At 39.1% G+C, this 17947-nt stretch overlaps 1 protein-coding gene across 1 annotated transcript in view; it reads left to right on the top strand.

Moving 5' to 3' along the window:
* Positions 1-3236: 3236 nt before the first annotated feature.
* SGCD (sarcoglycan delta) overlaps positions 3237-17947 on the top strand; it is a 249246-nt gene continuing 234535 nt past the window's right edge. The window contains 2 exon segments of the mRNA XM_017854388.1: positions 3237-3356; positions 10035-10136. Coding sequence (XP_017709877.1) covers positions 3237-3356; positions 10035-10136 — 222 coding nt within the window.

Below are 17947 nucleotides of genomic sequence, written 5' to 3'. Positions count from 1 at the left end.
TTTATGTATAAGTGTTTGTGGGGACATAGGTTTTCATTTATGTATAAGTGTTTGTGGGGACATAGGTTTTCATTTATGTATAAGTGTGGGGACATAGGTTTTCATTTATGTATAAGTGTGGGGACATGGGTTTTCATTTATGTATAAGTGTTTGTGGGGACATAGGTTTTCATTTATGTATAAGTGTGGGGACATAGGTTTTCATTTATGTATAAGTGTTTGTGGGGACATGGGTTTTCATTTATGTATAAGTGTTTGTGGGGACATAGGTTTTCATTTATCTTGGGCAGAGAGCCCAGAGGGGAATTCTGGGTCATGTGGTAACTCTGTGTTTAAATTCTTAACAGGCAGACCCTTTTCCAAAGTGACTGCAACATTTTATGTTCCCCTTAGTGGTATATGAGAGTGCATGATATTTCCACATTCTTGCCATCATGTGTGCTACTCGTGTGTGTGTGTGTGTCTCTGTGTGTGTGTGTGTGTTTTGGAAACTCCCAGAAGGAAGGAATGCAATCTGCAGCTCTTCTTGCCTTTTCATATAGTGTTTAGCACAGGACTGGGCACATAGTAGATGCTTAGCAGTGTAGCATGACATGTGATGGTTAAGAAATTCTGTATTGGAGTTAGACTGCCAGGTTCTGTAAGCATTGGTTTTCTCTACTGTTAAATGGGGCTAATGGTGCCTACCCTTTTGAGTTACAATGAGGGTTAATGAATACATTGCAGACCATATGCTTTGTCTAACATATATGGAAATGGTAGCTTTTGTTACTAATACTTTAAAATTCACATGGATGAGCACTTTCTGAACAATCTCTAGTTTAGCCAATTTCTTTTATTCTCTTGCAATTAGATATTTAGGTATAGGCAATGTACTGAGCCCCCAAGATGAAATAATAAATAGCACCTTATTTCTCATTGCAAGAAATTTGAAGTTTAGTGACTGACGACAGATATAAATGGGCAATTACAATGTATGTAATATAAGATATAGAAGGAAATATGAGATGAGAGATATGATATGAAAAATCCCATATGACCCAGAAAAGACATCTAATCATAACCAAAGGACTGCAGAGAGGAGCAGAAGCACTGGGAAGAGTATTGCTGGCCAAGGGAAGGACATGAAACATTTACAAAGATTCAAAAAGCGAAGGGGTTTGGAAAAATCGCGAGCATGTTCTGTGACAGAGTGAAGGGAGACAGTTGAGAGACAAGGATGGAGAAGTGAGCAGGTGCAGTCATGAAGTGTGCTAAAGATTACATTAAGAAGTTTGTTCTTTACTTTTGTTGCTATCGTTCTATTAAGTGTTAATGTCTGAGGAGCTACAAATAAGATGGTTCAATATTCCAAAGGTAGAAGTGACCATTTATAAACAGAAGAAAGCTAGAGCAGTCTCAAACTTCATACTAGTCTAATATAGCATTTCTCAACTTAAAACAAAACATTGCCCCTCCCCTCCCCCAGAGGATGTTTAGCCATTTTTCCCTATTTGTCACCCCATGAAATGTCAGTATTAAAGATATATTGCATATATACTTCTTATGTAAACATATTTGTGTTTTCTAAATTAAAAGAATAAAATTTTGTATGCCTCCAGCCCCCCAATAATTAATTTTGTCCACTGGGGAATATATCCCCTGATTGGGAATACGTACTCTAATAAATTGGAATCTGAAGTAGGAACAGGTATAGATGTTAAGATTTTTGTCATTCCCCACACTACCTTTCAAAATACAACTATTTGGAATGAACAAACTCTATCACTCTACAGATATTTTCTGAGCACATAATATTTGCCAAACCATAGGAACTGAGACTACAGCAGTGAATAAAACAGTCAAAACTCCCACCCCTCATGAAGATTACATTCTACTGCAATCTATATATAATTGTTTCACTCTTGGATCCAAACTAAGTAATGCCTGCCATTAAAACTGCTCCAGCAAGAGATTATCTTGAGACTTGTTTGTTAAAACAGGTCTTGGCATTTCTTTCAAGCCTGAAAATGTGCTGACAGAATTAAAAACCCATCCGATGCTGATGCAGGGGAAAATCAGAGGAGCAAGAAAATAGCACCTTTTTCTGTTAATAGATTTTATTAGTGGGAAAACTGTTTTACCCACATATCAAAATATCAAAATTGCACAATAGAGCTGCAACCTACTCATCTAACAGCCATCAATGTTTGCCTTTTTCTGAATAAATATATGAACTCTGGGTGTTTTTACATCAGTCTTTAATCTGTACACATCTCTAGGAGTCCTGGGCATGGGGTGGATCCTGGAACAGATCAAAAATGCCTTTTCAGCAGTGTCCAGTGGAATGTGAAAAATAGCACTATCTTAAAAACAACATAATAGCAATTTCCAGCCCCATCCCACAAGAACCAACAGAAGTCCACCTCACCCAGAATTTTGCAGACATCCTGGTATCTTACCCTGCACCAGTGGAAAGGCCTCTGGGACCACTGGTCACTGCCCTGCACTAACCATGCTGAGAGAACACTGGTATCCACCACATGATCCCTGGAGTCCAAATGTTCTGCAGCTCCTGGAGAAGGGAAACTTTGGTGAGGTTTTAGCCATTTCCTTTGGAAGCCTTAACCCCTCCTTGGGACACTGGAAGGAAAATGGTCTCTGGAGTACATGGGAGGCACAGATCTTTTGTCTACCGCCCCCTACCCATCCCAGTGGGAAAATATCTCCTCTTCTTCTTGCCTCCTTTCCCAGCACATCTAGCACAGTTCATTCAATGAGATTCAATTAGATTATAAAAGATAGGAAACCCCACTGCTGTTAGGCTACTGCTGCTTCATTCTCAAAATCTCTTAAGCCAAGGAATTACAAAGCCCAAGAACCTGTTTGAAATGGTGACAAAGGGAGTCAGGGGCAGGAGATATGAGGAAAGAAAGAAGTTATGTGGAAAGAACCAATATTTCAGTCTATTATCCTGCTACTCAGAATTCTCTTTATTCTGTACTCATCTTCTAGAAAACTATGCAAAACAATTAACCAGTCTAGACCAGACAAAGAATGAGGAGCAAATGCTGTAGTCCTTGGACCAGCCCAGAGGGTGGTTCCCCAGATTCCACCTACCTGTGCCCCTGTTCCTCTGCCTTTTCTGAAAGATCTAACTGAGGGCTTAGGGGAGACTCTAAATTAGACTGGGAAAATAATAGGATTTGCTCTTGGGTTTTTGAAAACTCGTATTCTGAGTGAGTACCACACCCAGTATGGGAATCGTCACTGGTGATCCTGCAATGAGCAAGGCTTTCAGAATTCTTATCTTCACTGGGATTACAGTGGGAGCCTGGTCTCCTCCTTCTATCTCAGATGTACCTTACAGACTTCAGGTAAGCACTTCATTGGACAGCACTCATTCAGTCAAGACCTGCTATTCCCCTATTGGGCTACTATAATTTTCATGCTTGCCTTAATGAAAATCAGTTTCACCATTTAAAGAGGAAAGTAAAATATCGTCTATTTTTCTACATACTTTTTCTAATTATTCTGGGAATGATATTCTCTCTCCTCTTTTTTTTTTTTTTTTTTGAGATGGAGTCTCGCTCTGTTGCCCAGGCTGGAGTGCAGTGGCACAATATTGGCTTACTGCAAACTCTGCCTCCTGTGTTCATGCCATTCTCCTGCCTCAGCCTTCCGAGTAGCTGGGACTACAGGCGCCCAATACCACACCCGGCTAATTTTTTGTAGTTTTAGTAGAGATGGGGTTTCACCGTGTTAGCCAGGATGCTCTCGATCTCCTGACCTCGTGATCTGCTCGCCTCAACTTCCCAAAGTGCTGGGATTACAGGCATGAGCCACCATGCCCAGCCCTCCCTCTTTAGTTTTTTGGAGAGAGGATTTTGCTGTTGCCCAGGCTGGAGTGCATTGACGTAATCATAGCTCACATTCCTGGGCTCAAGTGACCTTCCTGCCATAGCCTCCTGAGTAGCTGGAACTACAGGCGTGTGCTACCATAACCAGCTAATTTTTATTTTTATTTTTTTAAGATATGGTATCTTGCTATGCTGTCCAGGTTGCTCTTAGACTCCTGGCCTCAAGAAATCTTCCTGCCTCAACCTCTCAAAGTGCTGCAATTACAAGCATGAACCATTGGGCCTGGTCTGATTCTCAATCTTCTAAATACCTCTTTTGCATCTTATTGGGAGAGAAGCTGTAGTTCATAAGTGACCTAAAACTCCAATCTTAATAATACCCAAAACTTCTTATGCAGTAAAAGGTGAAATGTTTTTTAGTAAAGGTGATATCAAGGTACTTTGATGGGTTTCCAATCCAGCCTGATTGTTCCAAAGCTAGAAAGGAGACTATAAATGTGGGAATGTGGGAACATATTAATATTTAGTTGGCTACTCTAATAGCTTTGTATTATATTTTGGAAATAGAGGCCAGTAACACAAATTCACACTATTTGATAGACCTTTCCCACCAAATACCGTTAGGCAGACCTAGAGACAGGGAAGTAGGCTGGAAAAGTGAAACTGATCATGAGCAAGAATAGGAAATCCTGTAAGTGGAAAAATGATAGAGATTTGGCACATTTGGGATAAGTTTGCTGCCGTGAGATGTATGTGAGGGAAGATTAAATTACTTATTGCAAAAAGAGTTACTTGGCTTGGATTGGATTTATATTTCTTGAAGTGTGGTCATTTCTGTACCTTCTTCACTGTTCTTATTTGGCTATTACAGACTGTCTTACAGGGTGGGATTTGGAGGGGCCTTCTCTTCTTATAACTTGTCATGGCACATATCATTTGATTATACACACAGTGGGTTCTCCAAAAATAGCAGAAGATTCCTTCTGATTATGTCTGGGGGTGGGCAAATGTTGGGTTGTAGTTAGGATCCCCTAGACCCTGGGAAGACGTAATAAAAGTACCATAAAAATGAGTGGTGTTAGGCTTAGGATTAAGGATGGTTCTATCTGTTAATATTGCTGACTGCAGTTACCCAATAAGCTAAAATCAAAGTGACATTAATAAGAAACCCAGCAGTAACCATAATGACATTACTTTTGTGTATATTGAGGATTGGGTTACCCTTAGCTATTATCCTAATGGCTATGAATATAAAGTCTCAACTGGAAAGAGTTGAGTTCAAATTCATTGTTCTGTCATTAGCTAGCTGTGTAATTTTGAGCAAGTTACTTAACAAGAAATTTGCTCACTTGTAAAATAAGGAAAATAATAACTATCTCATAAGAACGTTGAAGAGGTGACATGGGATAATTTATATATAGCACTTAGTACATGAGATATAGTGTACATTCTAGATAAGTGTTGATTTTTAAAATAAATCACCAGGGAAAGCTTTATTTTTTGTTACTTAAGGGCTTTTATTTAAATTACTATTGGTGTTTCTAGAAGATTTTAGAAAATTAGAACATACAGGCCAGGCATGGTGGCTCATGCTTGTAATTCCAGCACTTTGGGAGGCTGAGGCGGACAGATCACCTGAGGTCATGAGTTTGAGACCAGCCTGGCCAACATGGTGAAACCCCGTCACTACTAAAAATGCAAAAATTAGCCAGGCATGGTGGCCTGCACCTGTGATCTCAGCTACTCAGGAGACTGAGATAGGAGAATCTCTTGAACCTGGAAGGCGGAGGTTGCAGTGAGCTGAAATCACGCCATTGCACTCCAGCCTGGGCGACAAGAGCAAAAAAACTCTGTCTCAAAATAAATAAATAAATAAATAAATAAATAAATAAATAGTACAGATAAGCAAAAGGGGAAAGTAGAAAGTACTCATAACTCAGACATACAAAGATATTAAATATTAACATTCGAGTATATTTTCCGCTAGAATTTTTCTCCAATAAAATTTCCTTGAGAATTTTTTGTTATACCCACATGAGTATATGTGTATATATGTATCAATGTGTATACATATTAAACAGTTATTTTTAAGTGGGCTCTCTCTCTCTCTCTCTATATATATATATATATCCTCAACTGATTGCTTCAGTCAATAATGCATCATGAATATTTACCTGCACTCTTACATATTCCTCTGCAAGAACTACATCATATTCCCTTATAGTATGTTCAATTACTTTAACATGCGACTTTCGATGGTTTTTATTTTTTCTCTTATTAAGTGACATGGTGATGAACAACTCTAAAGCTAAATACTTTCACATTTACACGGTTATTTCCTTAGGATGAAATCCAAGAACTAACATAATAATTTTCGGTAACAATGAAGGAACTGAGGTAAATCGTGAAAAGCACATAGTAAGTCAGTCATCAATCAATGGGGGAGGAAAGGGGATATATGTATGTAGTGGAAGAAAAGAAGTTGTTTGGAATAGACTTGCTGTAGTACCCCAAATGTAATCTTTTGTTTAAGAATATTTAGGAGTTCTTGTTTGTTTTGTAATCGTATCATGCATGTAACCATATGCGTGTAAACATATCAATGTCTTCTGACCTCAGTGGGGAAAAATGTCAACATAGCATACAGACAGATGAAGCAGCATAGTCAGTTTATAGAAGTCAGGTTTAGTGTGTGTTTCTGTGAAAAGGTTTGCCTCTCCAGCTATCAGAAATGAGGACTAACAATCCAAAACACAAGCTAATCCGTCTTTCTCTTTTGGGAGGGTGAAGGTGCCTTTGGACATCTGCATTGTCGTCTTTCCCTTTGTTGCAGGTTCCACCTGCTGCAGGTGAGACACGTGCCATGTCCCCCAGCCTGTTGCCTCTCGCACTGGGTTTGATTGCCCAGTCGGGTTCTCTTGGCAGAACTGTCTCCATGAGTGCCAGAATAGAAAAATACAGATGGCACACTATCCATGGAGAAACAATTTTGACCTGCAGGATCTGTTCTGATCCACAGGCTGAAGCACATTTATGAAGACAGAATGGGGAAAAGTACCCATTTTCCACTTAGTCATTCAACTCCCTGTGTGGCATCCATACTGAACGTGTTGAGATATACAGCACAATGGCAATGGCAGACAGAAGAAGCTTCAGGAGGCTGAAATAACATAGATAACATAGTGAGGTAGGTTGGGTGGAGACTGTGCAAACTAGAGACCATATGGTGTGTCTAGGCAGGGGCGGCTGCTGCTCACCTCAGTGGACCCTGGCAATGGGAGAGCAGACCCAGCATGGCCATTCCTGTTTAACTGGAGAAACTAGAAACCTGGATTTTTCATTCATATATTTTGCTTTTCAAATGTTATTAGAAAATAGAGGAACACATAAGAAATAACAAAGCATGTTCCTAGTGTGTGTGTATATATACACCAAACACACGCATGCGCGCACACACACACACACACACACACACATTCCTGGGAGGAGAAAAAACACGGTGGAGGGATGAAAATAGAAATTTGACTTATTTGAATATTTGTCATTTTGTAGATTTGACTTTGGTGCCACATACATAGTTTACATGAAACAAAATTGGACTTTAAAAAAGCTATCATGAAAAAATGAGAAGAAAAAATGAAACAAATCTCACTGGGTATTGTGTTAACATAATAACCCCACAGAAAGGAATTATTTCAAGTGACTTTGAAATTCCACGGTTTGACTGTATTTTCCTAGTAGGATATACTTTAAAGATTTTTAAAAACTGACAAATTCTACATTGTTTTTTATTAACCATAATGTTAGTGCAGTAATGACGTTGGTATTCTGAAACTATTCTGTGTGTGTTGTGAGTTAAATGAATAATCGTGTTGGTATTATTCAGAAAAGGGATTTTTGGTATGAAAGAAAGGTAGTAACATTATAAAATCCATGAGATAAAATGGAAATCTTCAAGTCCTCAATTTGAGTTAAAGTTTCATGTTAAATCATATTATTTTTACTAAACACACAACACACACACACCTTATTTTCCAGCTCTTTCCGCAGAAACAAAGGCTCACCCAGTAACAATCAATCCAAAGCTCCCAGTTGTGGTTTCTAAATACCAGTTCTCACTGAAATGAACGAGGGCTTCTTATTAAAAATGGCCAATTGCAGTCATGGGGAAGGACTGTAGGATTACCCTGTAACATCTCATATAGAAGAGAGAGGGCCATCAAAGACTATGTGGTTATATTAAAAGGGTGCAGCAGTCAACTGGAAAAAACTCCTTTACTGAAGTAGGGAAATTAGAAAATTATAATGACAATAATTGGGCTATAATGAAACAAGTGAAAATGTTTATAGTCATAGTTAAAAAGTAGAAACCTCATTGGTTTGGAAGATACTAGGTGGAAGATGTTAGATAGCCAATTCAGTATTTTAAAGATCAACAATAAAGGAGGGAAAATCCAGCTCTGTCAATTCCTCTGTCAACTATAATTTAGAGTTAGCAAATAGTTGATGAGATGAAAGTAAATTAAGAATAATAGAATTAGGATATAACCAGTTTGAAACCTCTAGTGAAATCGTCGGTCCTCTAGGCAAAGACTACAATGGTTGATAACTTCATGGCAAAAAATGTTACGTGCCTGCTGATAGAAGAATATCCCATGAATTAAGTAAAAATTGTCCCTCACTCCACCTCAAAGATGTTCATGTATAATCTCAGAACCCATGAATGTATTACATTACATGGAAAAGGGAAATTGAGATTGCAGATAGAATTGCAGTTACTGATCAGTTGATCTTAAAATGGGGAGATTATCCTGGGTTATCCAGAAGTGCCCAGTGAAATCACAAGGTTCCTTGAGAATGGAAGAAGGATGCAGAAGATTCAATGTCAGAGTGATTTTATGTGAGAAAAGCTCAAATCAGCCACTGCTGACTTTGAAGATGGAAGTGAGGCCATGAGCCCAGGAGCCAGAAAGAGCAAGGAAATTGATTCTCCCTTTAGAGCCTCCAGAAATGGACATAGCCCTTCCGACCCCTTGATTTTAGCCCATTGTGTCCTGGTCAGACTGCTAACACACAGAACTGTAAGATAATACATTTGTGTTGTTTTAAGCCACCAAGTTGTATTATTTGTTACTGTAACAATAGAAAACTAATATACCCCATTTCCTAGGATGTATTCGTTCTAGAAAATTGCACCTGAGTCTGATCAAGCTTCTTGATGTAACTACCAATTTATAGGAAACATAACGAATAGAGGAACACATTATATGAAAGTATGGGAATGTTCAGCAAAATCTGAACTCTGGAAAATTCTATTTTTAAAATGACATTTATCAAATAAAGTATATGTGTATATATTTGTATATGTGTGGATGTATGAGAGAGAAAATGACTGGAAATTTTAGGAACTGATCTAGTATTTTATGTAGCAAACAATTGCTGTAAGGAACTTAATTCAAAAAAGCAAATTATAGAGAAAAAAATAGTGAAATTTGAACATTGACACTGGGTGTTTGATATTAAGGAATGATTGTTACTTCTCGAGTATGTGTGTGGTAATGGGATTATGGTTATATTTAAACAAAGAAGGGGAGTGTAGGTGGCCATCATAGATAATAATAGCCGTAAATTGATAATTGTTGAAGATGAGTGATAGGTACATATGTGTTTGCTATCTGTTCGTTCTACTTTTGCATTCATTATTTCCATAACAAAATATTTTTTAAAAACATTAGCAACTAACTTGGCTCTTTAAATGTTTGTGACTCCAACACACATGTCCAAAGTCTGGATTTAACCAACAGGCTGCCAGCTTGAAATATCTGTAGGGTTTTGGAAATAGGATCTTTTACTTTTCCTGGAGTATTATCCTTTTCTCTCCTCCCACTTACCTTCTCCCTCCATTCTTTCTGTGCTGACTAGCAATTTGCCCCCTGCCCCAATCTGTATATGTGGATGACTAGGGGGCATTCAAATTGCTTGGAATAGAATTTTCTCAGAAAGAGTGAAAAAGATAATATGCATAACTGCATTGAACAATACCTCCTAATATTTTACATGTTCTTTGAATACCCGTCCTCATTCCACGCCTTCAAAAAAAAAAAAAAAGGCAATAACTTTCCATTTTAACAGCCTGAGGTGTTTTGAAATTTTGGCTAATCATATCTTCCTTGTTATCTCTGTGTTCTATTTCAGGATGGAATGGGAAACCTGAGGATCACAGAAAAAGGTCTAAAGCTAGAAGGAGACTCCGAATTCTTACAACCTCTCTATGCCAAAGAAATCCAGTCCCGACCAGTAAGTTTCTGCTGAGAGAAGAAGGCGTTATTGTTGTTCTAGAATCTGAATCTAGAGGAATTGATCTTGCTATCAGCTGGGTACAGAGGACTGGGGTGGGGAGTAATGCTGGTAGTAAGATGAATTCGCTTTCACTTCTGAATCTTTGAGTATCATCACAGCAGTGGTAATGTAAGCAAGTGAGATGACCTCTCTGAGCCTCTTTCCATTCCTGCTGAATAGAAGGTAACAACCCCATGCTACCCAACTTTATAGATTGTGTCACAAATAAGGCAAGACAGCAAATGTGGAAAAGTCATAAATAGTATACAAATGCATGATAATATTGCTGTTTATTTTATTCATCAAGTGCTTCAAAGCCATTTTTAGAAACACAGAACTAAAGACCTAGAATTTTGTTTTTCATTAAGACTTTACACTATGTAGCTAGTGTTGGTTAGGATCAATTCAGTATCAGGCTGAGTGCAGTGGCTCACACCTGTAATTCCAGCACTTTGGGAGGCCAAGGTGGGCAGATCACCTGAGGTAGGAATTTGAGACTAGCCTGGACAACATAGTGAAACCTCGTCTTTACTAAAAATACAAAAATTTGCCAAGTATAGTGGTGAGCATCTGTAGTCTCAGATACTGGGGAGGCTGAGGAAGGAGAATTGCTTGAACCCAGGAGGTAGAGGCTGCAGTGAGCTGAGATCATGCCACTGCACTCCAGCCTGGGCAACAGAGCAAGGCTCCATCTCAAAAATAATAATAATAATAATAATAATTCAATATCAACAGCTACATTCTGAAATGATACTTAAATAATCACAACAGAGTGTGTACCCTGTTCTAGGCATATTGCTATTTTGCATGCAGTCTCCTTATCTAATTTAGTTTGCAGATTTGTCCACTGAGGTGGGGACTATTGCTGCCTCTATTTTGTAGATTAAAGAACTGAGGCTTGGAGAAGTTTCATGTCAAAAGCTTCATACTTGTAGCAGGACAGAGATTTCAAGCGTTCTCTGTTAACCATTATTTCCTACATAAGCCTTTTCTTTCATTCCTTCTTTTCTTTCTTGTTGCTGTAGCAGTGATTCCTACATATATACCTTGCCTTTATTAACCACTGTTATTCCAAATTGTGTGGGGTTCTTTTAGTGGTTTTGTTTTTTGGTTGGTTGGTTTCGTTTGTTTAGTTTTTATTTTTGTTTTTTAATGGGGTGATAGAATTTGCTGCTTGAAAAGGATTATTAATGCATTTGCTGTGCCTCGGATTGATCCCCCTTCACCTGCGAGCATAACGTGAAAGTTCCCCCAAAGCATTACTTGCATTGTGTGCATTGATTAGCATAATTATGGAAATTCAGCAACTTGGTGCAGTGGCTAATTTTATCTGAATGTTGTCCAAAGTCTTGAATTGTATTAAACTAGTGCCACTACTAAATTTCAAATAGATTTACTTTCTTGTGTGCTTAGTAAAAGAGAGGGAGTCAGAATGTTAAAACCATCCAAAATAGCAAATGAATTTAGCCATCCAATGATTATTTATAAAATGTAACTGGAACGTATAGTACATTGTCTTGGGTACTTAAAGTACACAGAGTATTGTGAGCATATTTACTGTCATTGAGAAACCTATACCCTAGAAGGAGTAATGAGGTGACCCTGTAATGTGGACAATCAGATGATAATTCTGCCTTGGACAGAATAGAGACAGTTTTAAGCATTTAAGAAATACCTGTTATATGCATTGCTCTTAATTTATATCTTGTTTTCCCAACCTGGCAATTTGGTTAGTAGTCATAGACCTGTTTCTAGTTGAACTTTAGACAAATAGTCTTACCTGTATTAAACTTGTTTAACTCACTAGTTTAAGTTTGGTCATTTCCCTCTATGGATGTTGGCGTACGTTTTCTGTAAAGGGCCAGAAAGTAAATATTTTAGTTTTATTTTAAACTTTTTTTTTCTTTTTTACAGCTCTCAAAACTTAAACAGCATTCTTAGTTTGGGAGTCATACAAAAATAGGCCACAGACTGTCATTCCCCAACCCTTCTAATCTATATTAGGAATAATTCCATAAATATATAAATGCTCTTATTAGACTGGAAGTGGTAAAAGGTAGATTTTAAGAACATAAGAAGAACAGCTGATATGTGTTGAGTAAAACATTCTGAAATAAGTTTCCTTGGTAAAGAATTAGTCATGTCAAGAAATGTGTTTTAGAAGACTTGAAAACAGGGTACTGGGTGCATCTGTTGGGTCTGTATGCAGGAATTGCATGTCTAGCAAATGTGTTAACCAGCCTCTCTGGAAATTGACAGACAACTGATCTCAGCTAAGAGATACACCTGCTTGTAAGTTTAAAAAGTAATGATTACTTACTTTTACATTTAATTACTTACTTTAATACTGAAATATATGAGCTATATGCAGTGCTTTCAAATCAGTTTAAAGAAAATAAAAGCCCTCAAATTCACTATTTTCCATTGTTTTAATAACTTTTTTCAAAAATAGTGAAGTTTTAGAGCCTTATGTGTTTCTAATAACAAAAGAAATATCTTCTAACTGAAGGAAAAAAGACACACAGATATGCATACATAATAAAATCCATAAGTCATGTGAGCCCTATCTGAAATCTGTGCCCAAATTCACTCGCCCTCCTGCATCACACACCACACCTTAGGTCAAGCCACCATCCATTCTCACTTGCACTACTGCAACAGTCTCTTCACTGTCTGCTGCCTTACCCTTTTAGCCTCATTATACAAATTATAGCCAAAGTAGTCTTCAAAATGTCAAATCGCTCCACCTCTTGGCAAAGGATTTCCCATTGATTTCCTGTTGCATCTGGAATAAAATCTAAAGTCCTCACTAAGGCCTATAAAATGCATTATTAGACGTTTTCATTGAGGGCTCCTCTGGTCATCTTTGTGTCAGCTCAGATGTCACCTGTTTAGAAAGATTTCCTTCACCCAGTCAGTCCATTTAGCACAGTAGCCGTATATAAATAGCACATTGGTTTTTATTCCTTATAACTGTCATTCTTTCACATTCTCATCATGTTTATATGTTTGGAAGAGCAGGAGATTGTCTGAATTGTACCCACTGTATTCCTCAGACCTCTTGCTGTACCTAGCACACAGTATATGCTCAGTAGATGTTTGAGAAACTGAACCAGTGAATCACTGAAAATGAAAGTGTCTCTGAAATGTATTCTACAGAGGCAAGCACTCTCAACAATTTACTGTTTTGGCCGAGCGCAGTGGCTTACACCTGTAATCCCAACACTTTGGAAAGCCGAGGCAGGTGGATCAAGAGGTCAGGCGTTCGAGACCAACCTGGCCAAGATGGTGAAACCCATCTCTACTAAAAATACAAAAATTAGCCAGGTACGGAGGTGGGCGGCTGTAATCCCAGCTACTCCAAAGACTGAGGCAAGAGAATCACTTGAACCTAGGAGGTGGAGGTTGCAGTGAGCTGAGATCGCTCCACTGCACTCTAGCCTGGAGTGCTAGAGACTCTGCCTCAAAAAAGAAAAAAAAAGAAAAAAAAAAACCGAACAATTGACTGTTTCATCAAATATTTTCCATGCATATGTATTTTTTAACAAAAGCATACCTTGAATACTATTCTGTACTGACGCAATGATGGTCTCATAAGATTATAACACCATAACATGATTTGTATTTTTACTGTACTTTTTCTATGTTTAGATAGATACTTCCCTCTGTGTTCCAACTGCCTACAATATTCAGTGCAGGAACATGCCATACAGGTTTGTAGCCTAGGAGGAACAGGACATTCTAGCTTTCAGCCACATGGATTTACAGCTTCTAAGTGGTAAATTATCATGCTGTCCAGAAAATAGATTGAGAAGGACACATGCTAAATTAAGTATTCAATCATGACATCCAAAGACAACATGTCTTAGAAATACCACTTGAATGCATTAGCACAGAAGTTTGTAAAGTTAAGGGATTTAATGCTATACAACTCTATATTTGAATGCTATTTCAATGTGATTGGATATCTTTCTGATTGCTAAGTATAACTGCAAGTTTTTGGCAGGAACTACTAGTAGATAGAACGAATGAATGGGTACAAAGGAAACCTTTATTACTACTTTGTGAGTAAAGGTCTCCTTGGTACTCATTCATTCTTAGACAGAGCTGTATATCACTACTTCTTCAAAGAGGCTTTTTCCTCACATCTTACGGCAATAGGATTACATGATGCTTTTGCATAACTTAATGTGAACTAGCAAAGGAAAGGAAAATAGCATTTATTAAGCACCTATTATTGTTCCACACCTACAGCAATAGGAAAGTCGTATCATGAATTTATCTTCATGTTCACCTCAAACTACATTTGAGAGTGGGTATAGGGCTCCTAGCCCATTGCTGTATTGAATTTAGAAGTTCAGGAGAGGAGAGGGTGGAAAGAAAATTGGAATGGATCAGAAAAATTAATTTACATTAGGAGAATAAAGTGGAAAATTATTATGTAAATATTGTTATGTAAAAAATTATTATGTAAATATATGTTTTTAAAAATATTTTATCCAGTAAAAAATCTTGGCTATGCCTATCTTAAGATATTCTCATGTATGAAAACCAGCACATAGAATTATAAAGTCATATATAAATAAGGATTTTTGAAGTTGCTCATACCAAGAGGCAGTGTAACAACATGGATTTGAGTATGTGCTGTCTTGTTCGACTTGGGTGGCAACTAATGCTGTCATTTGCTCAGTGAGTAATCTTTGAACAATTGTTAACCTTTCAAATGCTTGTTTTCTTACCTGCACAGCTGAGATATTAACACTTGGTTGTAAATAAGCAAGATAATGTTTGTTAACTGTTAATACAGAACTTGACGTAAAGTGAGTGTCCAGAAATGGTAGCCGCTACCTTCATCCCCTTCTGACAATGATGATAATGATGATGATGATGATGATGATGATGATGATGATGATGATTTTCACATCATCATACAGTCCAAATTTCACCTGATGTTTGCATTTCCTCTGAACCAAATGGTCTTGCAACCTCTGCTTGAATATCGTCTTAATGACAGTCTTACTACTCTCAAAGAAAACCCATTTTATATTCGGTAGCTTTTAGTTTAAAAATTTTCCTTTGCTGAGTTACCTTCTTCTAAAATTTTACTTTTCTCTCATTCTTCTTAAACATTTTGCTGGGTCTAGCATTCTTGGCACAGTCTTTCTGAGAAAAAATAATAGCTTGATGATATATTTCAAGTACCTTAAAAATGTTTATGCACTCTGATTCAGTAATGACATTTCCACTCATTTTATAACATAACAAAAGCAAAATAAAATATTTAAAGATTAAAACACACATGGAGAGGCCAAGATGGTTGATTAGAAGCAGTTGCAGTTGGCCGCTCTCACCGAGAAGAATGAAGACGGCGTGTGAATCCTGCATCTTCAGCTGAGGTATCCAGGCTCTCTCCCTGTGACTGACTAGGTGTTGGTGTGACCCACAGAGAGTGAGGATAAGCAGGGTGGAGTGACGGCCCACCCGGGAGCCGCGCGGGCAATCGGGAGTTCCCACCCCCAGCCAAAGGAGCGGTGAGCGATTGTGCTGCCCAGCCCGGGAAACCAAGCTTTTCCCACATATCTGTGTAGCCCATGGATCAGGAAATACCCTTGTGAGCCCACGCCACCAGGGTCTTGGGACCCAAGAGCACAGCTGTGCAGACTCTCAGCAGCTGCACGAGTTGTGGCCAGCAGCAGCATGCTGGAGGCTGCCAGAGATGACCAAGTTCCAGAGGGGAGAGGTGGCTGCCATCACTGTGCCACAGTCGTTTTCCCCTGCTGGCACCCTGGAGACTAGGTGGTTTGGATGGGAAAGAATTCCCCACAGCGCAACGCAGCAGCTGTAGCAGGTTGTGGCCAGACTGTTTCTTTAGGTGGGACCTGGATCCATCCCTCCTCACCAGGCAGGGCCTCCCTGCCGGAATTTCAGCAACTGCAGCCAAAGGTTCACAGACAGAACTCTAATTGACCTGGGATGGACCCCCAGGGGGAGAAGCGGCTATGGTCTCCAGGCTCAGTAGAGTTAGTCTACTGGCTCTGAGGAGGCCAGGCAGTCCAGACAAGGGAATTCCCCTGAGCACAGAACGCCCACTCTGCCAAGGGGGAGCCAGAGTGCTTCATTAAGTGAGTGGCTGATCCTATGCCTCCTGACTAGGTGAGTCCCCCCCTCACCAACCCTGCAATAGGGGCTGCCAGATATTTTATGCTGGAGCATTTCAGCCAGCATCAGGTCACTACCCCTCTGGGACAGAGTTCCCAGAGGAAGGAGCAGGCAGCCATCTTTGCTGTTCTGCGGACTCCACTGGTGACGCCTCCAGGTGCAGGAGGGACCCAGGAGAATAGGGTCTGGAGTGGACCCCAGCAAACCGCAGCAGCTGTACAGAAGAGGGGCCTGACTGTTAAAAGCAAACAGAAAGCAGCAACAACAACATAAACAAAAAAATACCCACAAAACCCTATCCAAAGGTCAGCAACCTCAAAGACCAAAGGTAGATAAGCTCACAAAGATGAGGAAGAATCAATGTAAAAAGCTGAAAACTCAAAAAGCCAGAGTGCCCCATCTCCTCCAAATGATTGCAGCACCTTTCCAGTAAGGGCATAGGACTGGGCTGAGGCTGAGATGAATGAACTGACTAAGTAGGCTTCAGAAGGTGGGTAATAATGGGCTGGACGAGGTGGCTCTCGCCTGTAATCCTAGCACTTTGGGAGGCCGAGGTGCATGGATCACCTGAGGTCAGGAGTTCAAGACCATCCTGGCCAACATGGCGAAACCCCGCCTCTACTAAAAATACAAAAATTAACCAGGCTTGGTGGCATGTGCCAGTAGTCCCAGCTACTTGGGAGGCTGAGGCGAGAGAATGGCATGAAGCCAGGTGGTGGAGCTTGCAGTGAACGAAGATTGTGTCAGTGCACTCCAGTCTGGGCAACAGAGCAAGACTCCCACAAAAAAAAAAAAAAAAAAAAAGAATTAAGACCGCACATCTACAACCATCTGATCTTCAACAAACCTGACAAAGACAAGCAATGGGGAAAATATTCCCTATTTAAGAAATGGTGCTGGGAGAACTGGCTAGCCATATGCAGAAAATTGAAACTAGACCCCTTCCTTACACCATATACAAGAATCAACTCAAGGTGGATTAAAGACCTAAATGTAAAACCCCAAATCACAAAAACTCTAGAAGAAAATCTAAGCAGTACCATTCAGGACATAGGCATGGGCAAAGATTTCATAATGAAAATGCCAACAGTAACTGCAACAAAAGCAAAAATTGACCAATGGATCTAGTTAAACTAAAGAGCTTCTGCACAGCAAAAGAAACTATCATCACAGCAAACAGACAACCTACTGAATGGGAGAAAATTTTTGCAATCTATCCATCTGAGAAAGGTCTAATATTCAGAGTCAACAGGGAACTTAAACAAATTTATAAGAAAAAAACAACTGCATTATAAAGTGGGCAAAGGACATGAACAGACAGTTCTCAAAAGAAGGCATACACATCACCAACAAAAGTTTAAAAAAAGCTCAGTACCACTGATCATTAGAGAAATACAAATCAAATCCACGATGAGATACCACCTCATGTCAGTCAAAATGGCTATTACTAAAAGTCAAGAAACAACAGATGCTAGCGAGGCTGTGGAGAAATAGGAATGCTTTTACATTGTTGGTGGGAATATAAATTAGTTTAACCATTGTGAAAGACAGTGTGGTGATTCCTCAAAGACCTGGAACTAAAAATACCATTTGTCCCAGCAATCCCATTA

Source organism: Rhinopithecus bieti, unplaced genomic scaffold, assembly GCF_001698545.2.
Source record: "Rhinopithecus bieti isolate Rb0 unplaced genomic scaffold, ASM169854v2 scaffold_38833, whole genome shotgun sequence".
In the NCBI taxonomy this organism is placed as follows: Eukaryota; Metazoa; Chordata; class Mammalia; order Primates; family Cercopithecidae; genus Rhinopithecus; species Rhinopithecus bieti.
This window is presented reverse-complemented; position numbering and strand designations above follow the sequence as displayed.